This window comes from Nelumbo nucifera, chromosome 3 (assembly GCF_055504915.1).
Source record: "Nelumbo nucifera cultivar China Antique chromosome 3, China Antique-T2T, whole genome shotgun sequence".
NCBI lineage: Eukaryota > Viridiplantae > Streptophyta > Magnoliopsida > Proteales > Nelumbonaceae > Nelumbo > Nelumbo nucifera.
The window spans coordinates 99,328,895-99,345,337 of NC_142651.1; the positions used below are offsets into that span (position 1 = coordinate 99,328,895).

Consider the following 16,443-nt stretch of genomic DNA (forward strand, 5'->3'; position numbering starts at 1 on the left):
TATACTTTCTATAATTTAAAGTTTTATGTATTTACTCAAATCTACCTTATAAATTTTATTTTATTAAAACACCTTTATAAATTTGTAACCTATCTACTTAATCAACATTTAACTAAGAATTAGTTTTACCCAAGGTTATTTATTCTAAAAATACCCCATAACACTTCTTTGTTCAAAAGATAAAATTTACCATATAGAACCAAATAGCAATGTTTTTAATCCATTGTTGACTTGGTTGATTCAATCATTTGAACTGTCACTTGGCTAAGATTTTGGATCCGGTTCAATCAAGACCCATCAAACGGTCAAAAACCATTAACTTAGTCAAGAACTATTTGACCCGACCGATTCAGCCGTTTACTTGTTTGACCTAGTGACCGGATCGTGGGTTGCACACTCAATGCATACAAAACTTTTGGAGGCCATAACTTTGCACTCCGATGTTTGATTGGGGTGATTTTTTTTTTTTGTAACTTTTCGAGATCTATGTGTCCCACGGCGCCATAGGCACCTTGCCCCACTATTTTTGCAAAAAGCTCCTTTTTAGGTATCAAATTGCAAATTTTAATATTTTTATAAATAAATAATAAAAAATTGAATTAAAAAAATATATATTAAATATAAAATAATACATATAATTATCTGAAACATATTTATACATTATTTATTGCTAAAATATATATTTATACACATATATACATATATATGTATACTTAACATATATAGGTGATGATATGGCATGGTCTGAACTATCTGACCTGGCCGGTCGAACCGGTGACCTATGACCTAGAGGCAAAAACAGTTCGACCTCCAAGTTGGTTTTTAAAACATTAGTTGCTTGTATCTTATTAGGGTAGGGGCAAAATTGATATTTTCATTTATATTTATTTTTTATTAAATTTATTTAAATAAATGTTAATGACAAAATTGTTTCCACTATAATCTAATGAAAGGTTGATTAAGTAAAATTTGCAAACTATAAGAATGCTTTAGTAAAACACAAACTATAAACAGGTTTTAGAAAATAAACTATGAGTAGTGCTTGTGCTTCAATAAATGACCCTTTTATCTATTTATTAGTCATTTAGTCAAATGACTCAGAACTCAAAACCCCTTTTTTAATTAATTAATTAACAAAAAATAAATTAATAAAAAAAGAAAAAAAATATCCCCTTTGAATGGGCTTGAGTTCTTCCTACTGACGGCAGTGGCTGAGTGGGCCGTGGGTGGTGGAATTTTGCTAGGAGTAGAATGTATACAGCCAAGTACAAAACCTTCTTCCCCCTTCGAGACGATGAGACTTGAGAGAATCCCGGAAACCCATGCGTGGGGGTATTATTATTTAATTATTTCCCCCTATGTCCTTCCCACCTGTTTTTCCCTAATTATTTTCTTATTCTGGATTTCAGGCATTTATGTGCTTCCCAGCTCATCTCTTTTTTTAATTCCCTACATCATAATTCTCATAAATTAGTTTATTATTATTTAAAAAAATCGGAAACTGGGGTTTCCATTTTCTAAACCGGTGACAGGTCACCTACATCTCCTGGGGTTAATCCCTGTCTTCTTTCGCCCACGTGAATCGGACAACATCCCCCCAATCCGCACCGTTGGTTGACAGGCGCGTGTCAGTGTACTCGGTCCTGCACTTTGCCTTTTAAAAATGGTTTCTCCACCTTGGATTGGAACCTTCCGAAAGATCCGATCCGTTCATTCTTTATTGCCTGTAATTCCAATCCCACGGCCTAGATAAACTGATAAAGTGTCTTTGCAGTTTGCACATTCGTGTGAGAGTGGAGAAGAGATATCTTATGCTTTTCCTCGGTTGTTATCGATAAAGACGTATAACAGAAGGCGAGGTGCCGATCAAACGGTCTAGGTGTTTTCTTAGCCATCCCTTGATCCTGGCCGTGCGTTTAATATAAAAACGACATCTCCATACTGCCCATACATGCTATTGTCCTTTTGCTAAATGACTATGCTATCCCGCTATTCCATCCTCATCGACATGGCTGATTTGGTCACTTCGCTCACCAGACATCAATAATTCGGTCAATCAGACTGGTAACGCCATTAGTGAATAACTGAATATCATACCTGTACTTGCCCAAACACACCTTTTCTACCATTTATAGATTATTATTTCCGTATATACACCGTATTATTGTACACCATACGACGGTACTGTACCGACTACCTACCGTCGTATTCGTACAGTTGTCTCTTTTGGCGGATCTGGGGGGCACTCCCCTTATCTCATCTCATCCACTGATGCCTAACTTCGCATATATCGTTTTCGCATCAGATCGTTCCTCCGGTTTTCACAGGTGGACCCACCATTGAAATCCACGATGGGGAGATTCGAACCATTTTGGGCCCCACAGGTGACTTTCCGACACGATATTCGACAAATCAATTTATCGCGATACGTTATGTATACGATGTAACGGTTTCGTTTCGTAGACATTCCGTATGTTTCCGGTTTTTAGCGGCTGCGCTTCGACCCAAACGGATAACTGATAAGAACGTCCGTAAGTTAATCTAACGGCTAGGATAGACCTTTTGGAATGAGTCTGGTTCTGGGCCGTCGATTAACTTCACCACCACTTAACTCAAGATTTGCGCAACCATGGTTACGATTTAACCCCACCGTGCCCAAAATAAAACCTTATCCCCTTAACGCCTCTCACTGTTCTCTCTCTCTCTCTCTCTCTCTCTCTGCAACTCATTCAGTTGTTTGATCTGAAGCTTGTTAATGGCGTCTTTGTTGTCCTCGTATTTTTCTTTTTGACAGCCGGATACACAAATCTATGCTTTGAGCTAACTAGTTTTAGTCTCCATTACTGAAGCAATTAAAGCTCGGTGAGTCGAAGCCTCAATGGCGTATTCGTTTCCAGAAGAGGTCTTGGAGCATGTTTTCTCGTTCATTCACTCCGATAAGGACAGGAACGCCGTTTCCCTGGTGTGCAAGTCTTGGTACGAGATTGAAAGGTGGTGCCGGCGCCGGATCTTCGTTGGGAACTGCTACGCAGTGAGCCCTAGGATTGTGATCAGGCGGTTTCCGGAGGTCCGATCTGTGTCGCTCAAGGGGAAACCGCATTTTGCTGATTTCAATCTCGTGCCGGAGGGGTGGGGAGGGTATGTGTACCCCTGGATCTCGGCCATGGCCGAAGCTTACCCGTGGTTAGAGGAGCTGAGATTGAAGCGTATGGTGGTGACCGACGAGGCGTTGGAACTGATCTCGCGTTCGTTTAAGAATTTCAGTGCTTTGGTCCTCTCGTCTTGTGAGGGTTTCACTACCGATGGACTCGCTGCCATTGCTGCCAATTGCAGGTTCTTTTACCTACACTACTCATTTCTGTTGCTTTGTGCTGGCCGGCAGTTTGAAACCGATTTTTAGTAGGTTTAGCTAAAACCCCAAGTTCTCATGAAGTATGATAGTTTAGTTGCTGATTGACGGTCAATGCATGAAAAGATTTGAACATTTCCCCCTTTCTTCGTTTCAAAATTTTGTCGTTTGGTGGTGAGTGGCGCAGTTTTCTTCAGACCAGGAGTATTTTTCGTTGCTCTTCAGCCATTTTCGGCTTAATAACGTTTCTTCTTTCTGTTGAGGTCCTGAACTAACCCTAACTTCTGATGGTAATCATTTGTGTTTCTTTCGGTTAATCTGTGAAATCCTTTTTTTCTTCCCTTTTTGTTTTCAAGAGGTCTAGGGTGGAATTGGGTTCTGAAATGACCAATGTGGAAAACCTAGTGGCGGTCATTTGGTTCATTATTTTCCGCTCATTGTGTTTTGTTATGGACCGATATTATATGGGTCTGTTTCGGATTCCTGGATTCCTCTCCCTTTTCTTCTGTTTGTTTACATTTTAATATGAAGAATGGTTTTCTTTACCTGGGTCCTTTTAGGGTTTTGTTGCATTGCACTTTTTGGGATTCAGGATCCTGCTTATTTGAACTTTTAGTAGAGGGGAAAGAAAAGTTCTTTCAATAAAAGCATGGGTTATGTGGCTGGCTGGCTGCAGTTGGTTGCAGAATTGTATTTCTCTATTTTTTTTTCTTTTTTGCTGCTCTGATTTAGATTTTTTTTGGCTCTATGATTTGATGTAGGAATCTGAAAGAACTTGACTTGCGGGAATGCGATGTGGATGATCGGAGCGGCAATTGGCTCAGCCATTTCCCTGAGTCATGTACATCACTGGTCTCTCTCAGCTTTTCATGTCTGGAAGGGGAGGTGAGCTTCTCTGCCCTGGAGCGCTTGGTGAGCAGGTGCACCAACCTGAGGGCCCTCCGGCTCAACCATTCTGTGCCCCTTGACAAGCTTCCTAACCTCCTTCGCCGGGCCCCTCAGCTTGTCGATCTGGGCATGGGTGCTTACACGGCAGAGCTCCGCCCTGAGCTCTACTCCAGGCTTGGAAATGCCTTTGCAGGTTGCAAGGGTCTCAAAAGCCTATCTGGGTTCTGGGACGTGGTTCCCTCATACCTTCCAGCTACCTACTCTGTATGTGCTGGAATTACATTTTTGAACTTGAGTTATGCCACCATTCAAAGCCCTGATCTTATCAAACTCATCAGACAGTGCCGGAATCTTCAACGGTTGTGGGTAGGTCTCTTCTAATTGTGTACTCTGTGGTGGCCAACTGGCCACTATTCTTTTTATTTGCATAGTCCGCAGAAATCTAAGGCAAAGTAACTGCAACAGGTACTGGATTACATTGAAGACAGTGGACTCAATGCCCTTGCGGCATCTTGCAAGGATCTTGAGGAACTGAGGGTGTTCCCATCAGACCCATTTGGCCAGGAAGCTAATGTGTCCTTGACGGAGCAGGGTCTTGTCTCTGTTTCTGAGGGCTGCCCCAAGCTTCAATCAGTTCTTTATTTCTGCCGACAGATGACAAATGCTGCTCTTTTTACCATTGCAAGGAACCGTCCCAACATGACCCGCTTCCGTCTCTGCATCATTGAGCCCCGGACACCGGATTACCTTACACTGCAACCACTAGATGCTGGTTTTGGTGCCATTGTCGAGCACTGCAAGGATCTCCGGCGCCTTTCGCTCTCTGGTCTCCTCACAGACCTCGTGTTCGAGTACATTGGGACCCATGCACAAAAGCTGGAGATGCTATCAGTGGCCTTTGCTGGGGAGAGTGACTTGGGCCTTCATCACGTGTTGTCTGGGTGCAAGAGCCTTCGGAAGTTGGAGATCCGAGACTGCCCGTTTGGTGACAAAGCCCTCTTTGTAAATGCATCAAAGCTGGAGACAATGCGATCCCTTTGGATGTCTTCATGCTCAGTGAGTTTTGGAGCATGTAAGCTTCTTGGTCAGAAGATGCCTAGGCTCAACGTTGAGGTTATTGATGAAAGGGCCCCCCCAGACTTGAGGCCAGAAAGTGAGCCCATAGAGAGGCTTTATGTTTACAGGACAATCGCAGGGCCTAGACTCGACATGCCTGGCTTTGTTTGGACTATGGGTGATGAGAAATCTGCAACCGAATTTTCCTAAACTCCACCTGGGGTCAAAGCTTTGTAATGTAAGCCTTTAAGTTAACGCTTCTGTGTGGAAGGTTGCAGGTATTGACTCTGTTTTACTTGTCATGGTGTCATAGTTTGATCTTATAAGGCCTAAGATAACTGCAGTGATGCCAGGCTTATATGAAGAGACCTCGGAGCTCAATGGCCAATTTGTTTTATTGCTTGGCTGAGCAGAAGAGATTGAGGAAGCATAGACAATGAGGGGATAATAAGTTATGGTAGTTGGGTTTGTTATAAAATCTTATGCAGCAGCATAATCTTGTATACGTGCGAACATTCACAAAGTGATGATGATGCATTTGTATCAGTTGTTCTGTGGAGAGGAGATTTTCAATTATGATGTTTATTTGACTCAAGAACTTTGTCTTTGGAGATCAAAAAGCACGAATTGCAGTTTTCATTTTTTTAATTCTTTTCATACCAGAGCAAACCCACTTCAATAACGTTCAAACTGATTGACTATGTATAGTGATCGCCTTGTCCGATGCTGAGAATGGTATCGCCAGGTGTTTGTGGATTCGTCCGAAAGGAAAAAATGGATAAATTGTTTGCCATTGTATTTCCCTTTGACTGAGTAAACCTGTTGGGTGAGAATTATTGAGGGTGGTGGGTCCGTTCCCTCTGATGCACGACGTGTCGGTAATTGTGGTTGAATTTTTATTGTCTAGGGTACCTTGTTTGAAACTCTGTCGCTTGGAGGTGCTTATTAGGGATTCTGGGTGATGATCTCTCACACAATCTAGTGTCGGAATCTAGTGGATGTGCTGCTGCCGGAATCTAGTGGACTCTTGTCTCTTTGACTGTGAATAGTGGCCTTTAAAGCTTCATAGACTTCTATCAGTCAAATGGAAAAGACATTTTCCTGATCTCTTCTATCAGTCAAATTGAATGGTCGAACATGAGGAGGAATCCAGACTCAGACAGACGTTCCTTGTTTTTCTTTTACGCGACGAGAAGAACAAATACATGGTCTATGAACAGTAGTTTCTGTGGTTATAAAAAATCTAATAAATCTTGCTTGGGCGATGCCATGGGGAGGATGTCACAAGTGATTTCTGTGTTGTGTGTACAGATGGCTGTGATGATATTAGGAATGATTTGGACCGAACCGTTCTGACATTCAGGGTGGTTGTTCAATGTTCAAGGGAATTGGATTTAATAATTATGGAGTTAAAACACTTTGATCTTTCATATGCTTTATCACCATTTTAATATCATGGGAGATGGGGGGATAGAAGTAGAATCAATCATTAGGGTTAGAGTTGCTTGTTTCTGAGGAGCAACTGAAAAAAAAAATTATAAAAAAAGGTACAAAAACAAAGTAAGAAACCTGCTATGCTGCCGTATCCTCCCCGTGTGATGAGTAATGTGACCGGGCAATCTGATACATGAATCATCCTTACTACTCAATTAACTTCCCCACCGAGAGAGAGAGAGAGATTCCAACTTGCAGGGATGAGATCAGCAGGTTTGATATTATAATCTAAGCAGCTTTCAACAATTTTGAAGGTGATAGATGAGATCATTATTCATTGGAGTTGTGTTTTGCTCTCTTTCTCTCTCCCTCTTCTTTGTTGGGGTGGGGGGTGGGAGTGGGCATCAGAGAGATCTTGAAATGGGTCTGGAACTTATCATTTGCTGAGGAGAAAGCCCCCACATCTCAGACTCTGAATGTCAGAAGCCACGTATCAAGGTGTATGAAGTATTAAAACTCAAAAACCCTTCATTCACAAAAATCTTACACCAATGTACTCCTCAGTCTTCAGTCCTCAGTAGTCAGACTCTCATTACTAGCAAATATTTGTTTATGGTTGTTTCAACTTTCAACTTGGAAGCCCTAACCTCACCTGACCTTTACCTTGAATATAATAATGTAAGGCGGCCTTGGTAATAAATGAAGGCTTGGGCCTCCATGAAAAAGAAAAAACCCTGAAAAGAAGAAAGAAAAGGAACCCTGGAACAGTGAAATGGAAAAGAAAGAAAAGGTAACTTGTGTGAATAACTTTTACAGTGTGGGAGAGACTGGAGAGAAAGAGAGGTGCTGAGTTGCTGACTGCTCAGCCTCGACTGTTGTTCCACGTGATATATTCCTGGGAAATTCATGGCCTCCACAACTTTTGCTACAGGGAACCCTTTTTTCTTTCTCTCTTTATCCCACCTGAGAGAGAACTCACAGACTTCTGAGTATTATTGATTATTGAATACCAAACAGACAAAAACAGAGAAGGATACATAGATACATTGATAGAGAGGTAAGAGAGAGTAATTAGACTAGTGAAAGTAATAGAACAGAGAACCCACAGACAGTGAACTGTACAATACGTAAATAACCAACCAAGATCCAACTCTTTTTTATTCAAAATGCCCGCCATGTTTGGACGTGGAGTTAATGCTAACCTCACAGCAATAAACATATACGACGGACCATGAGGAGATATCAGTCTCTCTGTGTGATGGAATTGAACTGAGCATGTGATGAGAGACGTGGCGAGTAATGGGGGGAGTAGACCCATCAATGATTGCTTTGGGCCCACCGAGTTGTCAATTTTGATCTGGCCCCACAGGCCCTAGAGAGAGGGTCCCCACTGAGCCGTTAGATCTCATCCTCAGAACATGAGAATTGAGAAAGGTGTTGGGTCGGTCATGGATTCCCCAACCCCCCTCATTCCTCAACCAGTAATGGAGGAATTAATAAGGCCCAATTCTGCTTTCCCTGTGTTTTTTTCCCAACCTTCTTCACTAATTAGGACGTTTCATGAGGCAGGACCATTCCCAATTGGTGAGACACTATGACTGTAAGCAAGTGGTGAAGTGAGCAGAGCAGAAAATCATGCATAGCCATACAATCATCCTGAACCATATAACTTGGGTTAGATGACGAGAGGAAAAGGCCAATGTACCAGCTGAAGAACCCAGAACCGTGAGAGAGAGGGAGAGAGAGATGATCAAGTCCAGTAGCAATCAGCAATCAGTAGGACCAAGACCACCCATATGCAGGTGAAGTAGAGACAAGAAAACACAATTTGTCAGTGCTCATGTCACGCACCGTTTCCTTCAATATTGACTTTCCTCTGTGCTTCATCTCAGTGTTGCAGAAGTTAGGACTCAGGATTGGCCTCTAGTCTAAACAGAGGAATCCAACAGTTTTAGGAACAAAAATTGCCTTGCTTCATTTCAAAGTTTAAGAGATTTTCTGTCTCTAAATTTAGATATGAATTGGGTTTTGGGTGGTCAGAATCCAGGGATTAAAACTTTAATATGGGTGGAGGAGACTGCAGAGATGAGAAGATGATGATGATGGGGTATTCCTTTTTCTGGGTACTACTACTTTTGTTTTGTCAATTCAACCAGCACATGCCAAGTCTCTATCCAACTCACGTCACCACCTCTATATGTGGAGCTGTCCGGAGTGTTGTTGAGTTAACGCTGCAGATTTTTTCTTTTTCCCTCTTCGGCTTTTGAATTGTAAATCACCATCTTTTTTGAGAGGAGAGACTCATCGCTCATGCATGCAGTTGCAGGGCTTCTCGTTCCAAGGATCCAAAACCCAGGACTGTTGGTGCTTTTTAAATGAAATTTTCAACCCAGGAATTAAAAAAAAAAAAAAACCTAGAAATAAAGGCACCATCATCATGCTCTTCTCGGTAACAAAGTCAAGGTACGGTACGGTAACACTGATCCAGTTTTCAACTTTTCATCCAATTTTGATTTTCCGCCAACCAAGCACTCGGTCAAAATTCAAGAAGATTGACAGTGAGGGAAGGCCAAAATTTCCACCTCTGGGTAATTGCACTGCTGAATTGGAAATTCTCTGAGCAGAAAGAATCTGGCTTTTTATAATAATTATATAAATATTGACAAAGAATAAGGAACTTTTTTATTGAATTATGAATATATATATATATATATATATATATATATATATATATATATAAATGCAGACATTTGTATTCTGTTAATTTGGTTTTGGATTTTCTACCCAATGCCAATGTTCTTTTTCTTTAATAAAAACTTCCTTTACTTTGATTACCTATTTTTGGAACATTAGTTATATGCCCTCGAGGAATAATATACAAAACATGACCAGAATTTGATGTTGACGCTTTTTGGTAGAGATCAAGGTTTACAGCCATACAAGTAGGGAGGAAGAAGGATAAAACTTTAGGACCTTTTGTTTCCCTGATGTATTGTTGTTTTCAGAAATGCATATTTAGTAGAAGGCCCCATGAGTGGGGTTGAATTTCCTTGGCATTCTCCCAAGATGCATGTACAGAAAGAAATATAACTAAAGGTTCGTATTGAGTAGCTTATTAGTTATTAACTTATTACTTGTTAGCTGTAAGACCCCATCTATTTTTGCTATGACCATGAGGGATTCTATAGCTGATCCAAAGCAGACTGGATAAGCCGCATGTAGGATTGCTCACGGTTTGGTTAATCGAACCATGAGCTTATTTTTGAAACCGACCCAACGCCTTCAGCTTCTTATATTTGTGAACCAAAACCAAATTAAATCAACCGGTTAATTGAATGACATGTTTGTTTCTTTTGGTTTTTTATATTTATAAAATATTATAAAAAACATAGATAAAGATGTAGGTTAACCACAGATGTTTTGGCTCGGCCAATCCATTCATACTTTTTAGTTTAAATTTTAACATAGGAGTTATTTACAAAAAGTGGCAATTTTCAACTCAGTAATGGGCCACGCAACAGGGGGTAACCCCCCCCCCCCCCCCACCCCCCCAACCCTGGTGGTGGGACTCGATCCCAGGTAATGAATTTGTCAACATGATTCTGAACAAAACACTAATGGAAAGATATTGTCCCAAAGATAATAGAGGCTTTTTAAACTGTCAAGAGGCGAACCAATATCAAAACCAAATAATGTATTTATGATGTTTATGTTGCAACCTTGGGAGATAACTAAAATAAAATACTCAACTCAAGAAAGCCTTGATCCCAAATACTTGGGGAGGTGGTTACACATTCAATCTCACCATTAATATCAACTATATTATTAAAGAAATGTTAATTAAAAAAGAGAAAAAAAATGTACAAAAACAGCAATCAACCCTTTGACAAACCTGATCTTCCTACGAAGAGGACAAAGCATGCTCTGTACAGATAGTCCAACTTCTAATTGAGACAGCCTCAAGATATGAAATAATGTACAACATGGGGGACTACTGGAGGAAGGACCAAAAAGAAGCCATGTTTTCCTCATTAAATTAAATTCCATTTCTGTACACTCACCATGAAAACATGAATATCTGAAACTCCTTATGTAATTGCTGCCAATCCCACGACATCACCTTCTTCAGTGTTGATTTCAGGAGCCATGCCTGAACTGCGAGTCCTTGCTGAAAGTAAAAGTGAGGAAACAGGCTTACAATCCGACCATACTGACTGGGATCCATAAATTACATGCATCTAATTATCAAATATGCAAGCACTGGCCTTCATGGGCTATTTCTCTTACATTGATCAATCAACACATGCAACAACATTTCATAAAATACTCGCCAGTCCTAAGGAAGATGTAGGAATCTCACCGTCAGAGAAAAAATAGGTAACTAAAATATTGTACATAGAAAAACAATAGTGCAACCCTGGTTTGCACAACAAAATTAACAATTACCAAGCAACCAAGAATATTCTTGCATGTGGACCAGAAGCTAATCTTGTTGAGTTGGAGATACTGATCTCCACATGAAACCACTGTAGATAAAAAGGCATGTGGACATCAAAGAAGCCCTGTGGGTATGGCACCTGAGGTTACAAAGTCCATCAGTTATCCATCATATATCCAGTAGAGATGCAACCCAAGATGCAGCTTTTTTGGTACTCGTGTTCACAGGGGCTACAAGGCCCAAGAGGCAGCTTTAGGCCCTGAAATTGTTGATCCAGGCACCCACAGAAAATATATCATTGACAAAGTATGAAGATTATGACACAAAGGCTGGGCATCAATTCTATGATGTTCCTATACCACAACTATTAGGTTGTAGGTTTCATCCCAATTTACCCAACCTAAGAATAACAAGATAGGTAAAGATGGTCTTCATCTGATATAGCTATATTTGTGTTAATATAGTTGACCATGACTTACAGGAAAAAGAAATGCCGATCTCTGATTCCAGGAAAGTTTATAAACTGTCCATCTTGGGTCCAAGTGCATTACAAGAGTCACCAGAATGATAATGAGAAAATTGAAAATAAATAAAAGATTCAACTATGTGAACTAGAGTCTACAGAAAATACATTACACACGAGAAAAAGAAATATACTGGCAATTTGGAGAGAAAATAGGGATTTTTTCCTTTATTGACAACATGTGGATATTCTACTGACGTTGGCAGATTAATAGATCAGTTGTTTAAAACTTAATACAGCTACCCATCAGTTTTCATCCTATTTATACATTCCTTTTTCTGTTACAAAAGAAAGATTAAAAGCCAAGAACTGTCAGACAGGCTACCATGAGCTATTCTTTCCCTTGTCCACTCTGAAGCAAGGTTCAAAGTATCAATATGTATTGTGTGTTGTTGAGATATTCAGCAGTTTTTTGTTTCATTTTGTTTAGCATTATTAGTTAGTGTTATTGGGCCCAAGGCCCATTAGTTTATGTTTACTTTTAAAAACTGTTTTTATGTTATCAGCAGCAGCAGCAGCCCTATTAAGGGCATATTAGTCATTGTAATCTCTTTTATTGTGAGTATATAAGATAATGAGTGGGGCGGTCAGGTTATTATCAGCTTCTCCCATATCTTCTCTCCAAGAAACTCCTTTCTTTCTTTCTTCTTTCTTTCATTGTTATCAAATCATGTTGCAGATCTGAGTTTTCTACTTGGTATCAGAACCACATTACAAGATTTTTGAGTTTTCCACCATGCAGCCCTAGATCAGCCAACTGCATGTTGAGTTAGAGAGCTGATGAAAGATTTCAAAAGGGCCCAGTTCTTGGATTTTTTTCGTGGATCTAGAACCCTTGATTGCAGTAGGACCCTTTATTTTTGACCTAGGAAGGGGTGCTCAGGATTTTTTAGGATCCTTGGTGTTTTCTGAAAGAGGCAGTTCAAATTCTGGTGTTTTCTGAGGTCTCTGGAGGGAGCAGCAGCCTTCCTCCTGTTTCTACCAGCACCTTGGAAGTTGGGAATCTCTCCAAGTAAAGGTTTTTAGGTGTTAGAACGTTGGTTAAGGCTTCCAAAGGGGATCTATCTATTCTTTCAGGTCTACAATTGATTTTTAAACTATTCTAAGAACTATGGAGGGCAGTAGAGTGGAACACAAGCCTACCAATGAAATGGGACTAGGTGTAGGGGGGGCTGGTGATCCTTTTGGGGTAGGGACCGTCACTACAGTTAAGTTGGATGGTACAAAGTGGTCACAATCAACCAAAATGGCAATTGGTGCTCGTGAAAAATTGGGGTATGTAACTGGTGAAGAGAAGAAATCTGATCAACTCCGTTCAGCGGGTGTAGGAGAACTACATGGTGATGACTTGGCTGTGCAATTCCATGTTACCCCATATAAACAAGAACTTTCTATGGGCTAACACAACCAAGGAAATTTAGGATGGAGTTTCAGCCCTAAAAACCTTGTGGTAGGAGATGGACAATTTGGAGAGTGTGGTTTGGAAGAGTAGTAAAGATGCAACTACTTACTAGATGCTAGTACAGAAGAACAGTGTTTGAGTTTCTAATAGGACTCAATCCAGAATATGATTTTGCACGACAGCATGTTCTTTCTCATGACAGTGTAACTATCTCTCAGGCATATGCCTTTGTATCTAGAAAATAGAGGAGGAATGTTATGATGAGGAACTAGGAACCTAAGCATTAAGCAGTCTACTATGCTGAGCACAGTAAAACTTAAGCCTGATGAGGATAAGGGTGGTGCTGATAATAGAAAGGAAGACAAGAAGGACTTGATTTGTGATTACTGCAAGAAGGCCTAAGCACACCACAGATACCTTTTGGAAGCTTCATCCGCACCTTATACCAATTCAGCTTAGAGATAAAAAGGAGAATGCTACTATGGTAATGACTAGTGACTTACCTAGATTACCTACAACACCTTTGGAATCAATTGTAGCAACTACATTTAGGGTTGAGTTGGAGAGATATGGGCAATTTCTAAGTCAAAGAGATACAACTAGTTCCAGTTCCTCACCAGGTGGACAACAAGGTGCAAGTGGCCCAAGAGCTAAGTCACACTACTTCATTTGCTCATATGGGTATATGCCATTGCAAGTTATGCTTCCACTACAGGTAAAGGGGGACCTCATTGGATTATAGATTCAGGAGCTTAGAACATATGACCAACACTCCCACCATCCTCTCTTCATACTACCTCTGCTCCGGTAGAAATAGAATCTCCATAGCTTATGGCTCCATGTTCCAATTGCTTGGAAGGGGTCCATAAAAATAATTAATACCATTACCTTGCCTTCTGTATTGCATGTGCCTAGACTGAATACTAATATTTTATCTGTGAGTAGTTTGACAAAAAAAATTGAATTGATCAGTATTTTTTTCTCTTGGTCATTGTGTTTTGCAGGATCTGGAGTCAAAGATGATAAGTGGGAGTGGTCATGAGTTGAATGATGTCTACCTTCTCGATGTTCTTCTTAGTCATCAAGGTCATCATGTCAATAAAAAGAGTAATTAGTCAAAGTCAGTGTCAGATTATGCTTTCACATAAAGCATAATCAGTTAGGGCATCTTTCTTTTGGTTCTTTGTGTTTTTTGTTTCCAAAGCTATTTGAGTCTGTTAAGTTATCCCGTTTGGAGTATGAAGGTTGTCAACTTGGAAAACATTGTAGACATTCTTTTAAGTCAAGCAATTAAAGATGTTCTTCAATTTTTGATATTGTTCATACTGATGTTTGTGGACCATATCATGTTCCTTCTATGGGTGGCTATTGCTAATTTCTCCTATTTATGAATGATTATTCGCAATATTCATAGACATACTTGATGAGATTTCACAATGAGGTACCTGCCTTGGTACAATAGTTTCATCAAATGGTTTTGACGTAGTTTGGAGTGCGGTTCAAGGTGTTCAAATCAGATAATGCTATGGAATATTTATAAAAACTCGTCACCCTATTTATTAGATCATGGAGTAATTCATCAAAGCATATGTTCATATACTCCACAACAAAATAGTGTAACAAAAAGGAAGAAGAGACACATTATAGAAGTGGCAAGAAGTATTATGGTGAGCTCCACAATTCCACTTCAATTTTGGGGTGATGCAATTCTCACAGTAGTTTTCTTGGATATGTTGTTCCTTATAGCCTTCTTTATCCTAAGGGGGAAGTTGAAAGGTTTGGACAACCTATTTTGATATAAAAACTGTAAAAGAAAGAAGAAAAGAAAGAGGAGAAAAGGTTTCAGCTAAGAAAGAGAGAGATGAGAGATAGAAGAGAATGGGAGAAGCTCAGAATTAGGTCTGGCCACCCCTTTTATTAGATTATATACTCATAAATAAAAGAGAATACAAAGACAAATATGCCCTTAGTAAGTTGGCTACTTGTGAGAACTTAAAAAACACTCTTAACTTAAAACATAAACTAATGGGCCTAAAGCCCAATAACTTCCTAACTGTGCTATGTAAATAAAAAGCATGTTATATCAGCCCAAATCTCAACACTCCCCCTCAAGTTGGGAATAAATGTCACACATTCCCAACTTGCATAGATCATGTTCCAGTTTGTTTCTTGCAACTCCTTTTGTAAAAACATCAGCAAGCTGCAAGTCAAATGCAACATATGGCAAGCAAACTTCTCTGGGTGTCACCCTTTCCCTTATAAAGTGTCTATCAACTTCTATATGTTTCGTCCTATCATGCTGAACTGGGTTGTTGGTAATGTTAATTGTTGCCTAATTGTCACAATATAGCATTACAGGTTCTTCGACCTCAATTCCAATCTCCCCTAACAAGGAACAAATCCAAAGGAGCTCTAAAACACCATGTGTCATGGCTCTGTATTCAGCTTATGCACTTGACCTTGCCACAACTGTCTATTTCTTACTCTTCCATGAAACTAAATTACCTCCAACAAGAGTACAAACTCCTGGTGTAGATCTCCTATCATCTAGGCACCCTGCCCAATCAGCATCTATGTAAACCTCTAACTTCAATTGTCCATGGTCAGCAAACATTATGCCTTTACCTAGGTGTCCCTTCAAATAGGAAAGTATCCTATCAATAACCTCCTAATGCTGAACTCGTGGGGCATGCATGTATTAACTCACCACACTCACTGCACAAGAGATGTCTAGTCGTGTCATACACAAGTATAGCAACCGCCCCACTAACCTCTGATATCTTCCAACATCCTTCACTAGTTCACTCTCAGAAGCATTTATCCCGTGGTTTTGATCAATAGGTTTGTCAGCTACCTTTGCCCCAAGCTTTCCTCTGTGAGATGAAGATCCCATGCTTGGACCTTGTCACTTGAATGCTCAGAAAATACTTCAGCTCCCCAAGATCCTTAATCTCAAATGCTTTATGCAGATTCTTCTTCAGGGTATCAATCTCACTCAAATCATTTCTTGTAACTACAATGTCATCCACATACACTATCAAAACTGACACCAGTGAACCCCTCTTCACAAAAAGAGTATGATCAGATTGAGTTTGAGTATAGCCAAATACAACTAATGCACTTCTAAACCTGTCAAACCAAGCTCTGGGTGATTGTTTTAAACCATATATAGGGACTTCTTCAACCTGCATACCTTTTATTTTTCCACATTATTGTAGAAGCCAACTGGAAAGTCCACATACACCTCCTCCTGACACCAGTGAACCCCTCTTCACAAAAAGAGTATGATCAGATTGAGTTTGAGTATAGCCAAATACAACTAATGCACTTCTAAACCTGTCAAACCAAGCTCT

The 16,443-nt window shown here is 40.0% G+C and overlaps 2 protein-coding genes across 6 annotated transcripts in view; one reads left to right on the top strand and one right to left on the bottom strand.

The window, feature by feature from the left end:
* The first annotated feature begins 2,670 nt into the window (after positions 1–2,670).
* LOC104588936 (protein TRANSPORT INHIBITOR RESPONSE 1-like) lies at positions 2,671–5,913 on the top strand. The gene is made up of 3 exons (XM_010247067.3): positions 2,671–3,333; positions 4,111–4,603; positions 4,703–5,913. Exons 1-3 carry the CDS (start codon positions 2,879–2,881, stop codon positions 5,501–5,503), a joined length of 1,749 nt encoding a protein of 582 aa, XP_010245369.1. The 5' UTR covers positions 2,671–2,878; the 3' UTR covers positions 5,504–5,913.
* Positions 5,914–10,404: 4,491 nt separating this feature from the next.
* The window catches only part of LOC104588937 (ARM repeat superfamily protein), a 51,330-nt gene continuing 45,291 nt past the window's right edge, over positions 10,405–16,443 (bottom strand). For 2 of the 5 annotated variants that reach the window (XR_016084190.1, XM_010247069.3), the window contains exon 22: positions 10,405–10,895. Coding sequence is in view for 2 of the 5 variants with exons in the window: in XM_010247069.3 (XP_010245371.1) it covers positions 10,816–10,895 (80 nt within the window). In the remaining 3 variants the exon portion in view is untranslated. Of the gene's footprint in view, positions 10,896–11,014; positions 11,064–11,173; positions 11,425–16,443 lie in introns of those variants that run through there. The other 3 variants (XR_733875.3, XR_733876.3, XM_010247070.3) reach the window with 3 other exon arrangements.

Coding starts and splice junctions, on each gene's coding strand:
- LOC104588936 (XM_010247067.3), top strand. CDS start 2,879: ATGGCGTATTCGTTTCCAGAAGAGGTCTTGGAGCATGTTTTCTCGTTC. Junction 3,334..4,110: donor GCCATTGCTGCCAATTGCAG/GTTCTTTTACCT, acceptor GATTTGATGTAG/GAATCTGAAAGAACTTGACT. Junction 4,604..4,702: donor GGAATCTTCAACGGTTGTGG/GTAGGTCTCTTC, acceptor TAACTGCAACAG/GTACTGGATTACATTGAAGA.